Source organism: Neophocaena asiaeorientalis, unplaced genomic scaffold, assembly GCF_003031525.2.
Source record: "Neophocaena asiaeorientalis asiaeorientalis breed wild unplaced genomic scaffold, Neophocaena_asiaeorientalis_V1.1 scaffold346, whole genome shotgun sequence".
Classification (NCBI taxonomy): Eukaryota; Metazoa; Chordata; class Mammalia; order Artiodactyla; family Phocoenidae; genus Neophocaena; species Neophocaena asiaeorientalis.
The window spans coordinates 2,911,927-2,917,302 of record NW_020175400.1 but is presented as its reverse complement, the minus strand read 5'-3'; the positions used below and the strand labels follow the sequence as shown (position 1 = coordinate 2,917,302).

General features: G+C 49.9%; 1 protein-coding gene across 1 annotated transcript in view; it reads left to right on the top strand.

Moving 5' to 3' along the window:
- The first annotated feature begins 435 nt into the window (after nt 1–435).
- The window catches only part of ACAN (aggrecan), a 35,473-nt gene continuing 30,532 nt past the window's right edge, over nt 436–5,376 (top strand). Inside the window, exons 1-4 of the mRNA XM_024766481.1 lie at nt 436–505; nt 2,255–2,638; nt 3,587–3,761; nt 5,076–5,203. Coding sequence (XP_024622249.1) covers nt 436–505; nt 2,255–2,638; nt 3,587–3,761; nt 5,076–5,203 — 757 coding nt within the window. The remainder of the gene's footprint in view (nt 506–2,254; nt 2,639–3,586; nt 3,762–5,075; nt 5,204–5,376) is intronic.

Genomic DNA, 5,376 nt, shown 5'->3' with positions numbered 1-5,376 from the left:
GATGAGAGGTTCCCTAGAAAAGGTAGGAGGAGGTTTCCAGCCTCACACCAGTAATTAAACTGAGAAATCCGTGAAGGTTTTGTGAGGAGGGGACTCTTGGAGAAGATATCTCTCGAGTCACATGCAGCTTCCTTACCTTTTTTTTTTTCATTTTTATTGGAGTATAGTTGATTTACAATGTTGCGTTATTTCTGCTGTACAGCAAAATGAATCAGTTATACACATACATATATCCACTCTTTTTTAGATTCTTTTCCCATATAGGTCATTACAGAGTACTGAGCAGAGTTCCCTGTGCTTATACAGTATAGCCTCTTTATCCAGATGCAATTTCAGATCCACAGGCCAGGAGTTTATCACACTTGTCATGTGACACATGACCCTCAACCTCACTGTATCTGAACCTCCGAATAACTCCTCTCTTCCAGGTGAACTATGACCACTTTACTCTTCGTGTTTCTGACTCTGAGAGTCATCGCAGCAGCCATCTCAGTAGAAGTTTCAGGTGAGGACATTCCCACTCATGTCTCATCTCCCTAGCAGGCACTGAGGACTGGACTCTGGGGATGGGGGAACCGAGCCTAGTCCTGCCAGTCCTGGTGCTTACTCTGGGCCATCACTCTAGAGGCCCCTCTTACCCTCCTCCAGCCCCAAAGCTCCCTAAAGAATGAGGAATCTGTAGGGCCAGTGAGATGTGTCTGCTCAGATCTATGCTCCCTCTGGGTACCCAGAACGCCCAGAATTCCCTGTCCAGCTGGACCCAAGTCACTTCCAGGGCTTCATGGTTCGTTCCTCTGAGTCCATCCTCCCATGGAGGAACCATGCCTCCAGTCTGAGAGGTGAAGGGGTGGCTGTCTGAGTGTAGACAGGGCTGGGATGTGAGGACTGGGGTACACACAGACCCCTCAAAGTGCAGAGCTGTGGTGGGAAGAGAAGATTTCCCCTCCTCCAGCTTGGCCAACACATCTCAATGCAAAACTCTAAGGAATCCAAGAATTCTAAATTTGAATCTGGCTTTTCATTTTGAAAAGTATCACTGTCAAATAAGAAGATAGAACATGTTTTACTTAACAATCTGTTGGCTTGATTTATAGCTTTTAAATATTTAGACATATGGTCCATGGGTCTCCATCTGTACTCTTGCTCTGGGACCCCTGGCTATAACCTGGGGTGGTTTGCCCACACAGACCACCCAGTTCACGAGGGTTGGTTGAGAGCTTTCAAAACTGTAGAGCCAGGCGCTGCTGTCACTTCCAGCTGTCCCCAGAGAACCACCGCCACTAAAACCACACTGTGTCACGTGCTAGGGTTGAGTATCAGAGGGAGGTTTCTGTGAAGGGCCTGGTGGTGACCGGCCAGGACATCAAAAGGTTAGAGTTCACCCCAAACATTCCTGGCTCCCCTTTCCCTGCCTTGTTATGTATCTGCCACCCACAAATACCTGAAACATTTTTATTTTCAACCTCTAGGTTCTCCTGGAAAAAAAGATTCAATAAGTGTATGAATCTCCATGAAAGGTGCTATTTTTTCAAAGGCACCTTCTTTCCAATTCCAGGAAGATCTTTGACTTCTAACAGGATTTGGCAGACAGGCTGCATCTTCCCTATCAATGCTCTCCATGTGTTTTTGTGGGGTCTAATCATATCCCGCCCCACCCCAGTCTGACCCTTTGCAGACTTAATCGTCTGATCCTCTCTGATGCTTCTCCAGCTATAGGCTCCCGATCCCCCAACAGCAGGAGAGCATGATTCACCCTTCTGCAAGGTCAGGATGGAGCCTGAAGCAGACCTCCTTATAGCAGGCCTCGCTATACTCCTTAAGTATTGGATATTTTTATATCTTAGCTTAAAAAGTTGTGTGGATATTTTTTCCTCCCTATAATAATTTTTTCTATCCCCAGATAATTTTTTACCAATTTTTGAGTCAAGCTGTCATTCCAGGAAGATGGGTTCTGTTTATCCTATGGCTTGGCATCGCTTTGGGTACGCCAGTTTGAGAAACAGAGAGGTGGTCTCCCCTCTGAAGCTTCCCCTGCCCTCCTCTGCAGCCCTTTCTGGCTCCATAGTTCCTGTCTTGAGGCACAGAGACCAGAGGTCTTGAGAAAGCTGCTCTGGAAAGGGAATTCCATATGGCGCAGGATAGACACCAGCACACTCGTGGGACTTAGTCATTTCCAGAAGCACTGACAGGGAGGCTGGGTGGTCCTCTCTGGGCACTAACAGGTCTGTCTCCCACCCCCGTGTCTCCCGCACAGACCCTGACAACTCGCTGAGTGTCAGCATCCCTGAACCGTCCCCGCTGCGGGTCCTCCTGGGGAGCTCCCTCACCATCCCTTGCTACTTCATCGACCCCATGCACCCCGTGACCACCGCCCCCTCCACCGCCCCCCTTGCCCCAAGAATCAAGTGGAGCTACATTTCCAAGGAGAAGGAGCTGGTGCTGCTGGTGGCGACTGAAGGGCAGGTGCGGGTTAACAGTGCCTACCGAGACAGGGTCACGCTGCCCAACTACCCGGCCATCCCCAGCGACGCCACCCTGGAAATCCAAAACCTGCGCTCCAATGACTCTGGGACCTATCGCTGCGAGGTGATGCACGGCATCGAGGACAGCAAGGCCACCGTGGAGGTCGTGGTGAAAGGTGAGAGCCTCCTCCCACAGGGGCCCTGCTTCACCTGCAGGAAGAACCAGTATGGCATCCTCTCTCGGGCCAGGCTGTCTGGCTTTCAAATCCCAGCTCCTCACCCTGATGGTTTGCACCTCAGTCAAGTTACTTAACTTCAGTTGCTTGCCCTGTAACACAGAGCTGGTAACATCACTCTCTCTGGAATTTAAATGAATTAAATTCTTCAGGGCCACAGTCGCATGAAAATGACAGTCTATTCTTCCCATCAATCCTGTGATTCAGTTGCCTTGTGATCATCCCCATTTTGCAGACAAGCAAACTGAGGTTAGGTGACTCGCCTGAATGAAGTTTCCCTGGAAGTGAGCCAGAGCAGTCTCCTGACTCTCTACCCAGGTGTCTTTTCCCTCCCCCATCTCCAGTTCCAGAAGCCAAAGAAAGGGATGAGGACACCCTGGTTCCCTTGCTCTCGATGGACCAAGGAATATGGTTGTCCTTGGTTGGCTCTAGGACTTCAGTCAGCACCAGATTTTTTCTGCTGGGTGACTCTCCCAAAGACGATACACTCCTGCCTGTGCCTTAAACAGGATTCCCACTAGGATGCCCCTGGGCTGAGGGTGCATGGAGCTCTAAGTGTCTCTTTCTGCAAAGCAAATATAGGGACCTGGAATGACAGGAAAAAATTATAAGGAGACAGATTTTAGTTCAAGTCAAAGAACTTTCTGATTATCAGAATTATCACAGGTTTCCAAAAAGATGCCTTGTGAGGTAGTGAGCTCCCCATTACCGGAGGTGTTCCAGGAAAGGCAGAAGGACCACATGCAAATGTGGAGACAGGAGCCACCCATCAGCTAGGGGCCCGACCAGATGGCTCTACATCCCCTTGACTCCTGCCCTAATTCTGCAAGGGCCTGGGTGACGGGAGGCTGTGCCTGACCTGCTCTCTTGCCGTCTCGTGTCTTGCAGGCATCGTGTTCCATTACAGAGCCATCTCCACACGCTACACCCTGGACTTCGACAGGGCGCAGCGGGCCTGCCTGCAGAACAGCGCCATCATCGCCACGCCCGAGCAGCTGCAGGCTGCCTATGAGGACGGCTTCCACCAGTGCGACGCCGGCTGGCTGGCAGATCAGACTGTCAGGTGATCCCCAGGCTACCGTAGGAGTAGGGTGGGTGATGGGCTGGAACGTTGAACAGTACTGAGCTGGTGCCAGCCAGACACAGAGCCCAACCTCAGCTGGGGCTGAAGGGATGCCTTGACCAGTTCTAGGTCAGGCCCCGATGACCTGTCCCAAATCCTTGGTCTTCTGTCCTGCGGTGGAGTGAGTGGCCACTAGCAACTTTGCGCTCCATGAGCATTTTCTCCATGCAAGTTACACATGATTATTTTTCCTACTCATTTTTCCCTTTGCCATGATTTCTTCACTTACATCTTTTTAAAACTTTGTTGTTTATACATTTTTGTAAACCACTTTACATTCAGTTTGTCTTTAATAAGGCAAGACATACGTAAATTAAGCTTCTTGGTGCATTTTTCCCTGAGCACAGCTGCTGAGGAATAGGTTGTGCAGCAGGACAGTCAGAGCCCTGCCTTCAAGGGACTGCAATTGTGTGATCAAGCCTGTAAAAGCAAGATGAGACAATTCTTTGGGGATGGATCAGAGCTCTAAATGCAAAAGCCAGAACCACAAAGCCACAAGAAGAAAACAAAGGGAAATACCTTTGTAATCTTGGGGTAGGCAAAAGATCTTAGAACACAAAACCCATTAGCCATTTTTTTTTAAAGCAAGATAAGACAACAGCCTAGCATAGTGCAAGAGCCCACACCTCAGCCTCAGAAAGAGCTGGGCTCAAATCCCAACTCTGATACTTGGAAGCTGTGTGACCTGGAACAAATTGCTTAACATCTCTGGGCCCCAGTTTCTTCCAGTTTAAAATAGAGTTGTAATAGCACCTCATTTGGTTGATGTGAGACTCAAATGATACAGAGCAAGGGTCTGCAAACTACGGCTCATGGGTCAAATCCAACCCACCCCCTGTTTCTGTAAACAAAGTTTTATGGGAACACAGCCACTCCTGTTATTTTGTCTGTGGTTGCTTCATTCACACTACAATGGCAAGGTCACAATGAAGACCCTATGGCCTGTAAGACCTAAAATATTTACTATGTGCCCTTTTACAGAAAAGATTTGCAAGCTCCTGATAGAACATGTTTGGTACCAATAAATATTCAGTAAAGGGATCCGCCTTTAATCACCAGTAACAGTGAAAACATATATCTTAATAAAGCTGGGGAAAAAGCTGTAGAAACAAGTAGCCCACAGATCTAGGCAGATCTCAGCAAACACATCAGTAAGTCACCGTTTCCTCCCACAAGGGAGGAGGATACAAGGGCACGGGCCACTGTCCCCCTCCATCCCCTGACTGTCACATCCCTACTTTGGGTTCCTGGCAGGTACCCCATCCACACTCCAAGGGAAGCCTGCTATGGGGACAAGGATGAGTTTCCCGGTGTAAGAACCTACGGCATCCGTGACACCAATGAAACCTATGACGTGTACTGCTTCGCAGAGGAGATGGAGGGTGAGGCCACCGCCCCCCACCTCCCAAGAGCCGGCTCCCCAGTCCTTTCATCCTGCTGACCCTCAGGATCACAGGGGCCTCCTCCTGGGCAGGGCTTTGACCCAGGACATCACTGCCTCACCCCCCACTCCCCCCCCGCCCCTGCCCCGCCCCCCTCCCTGGCCCCCAGCCTC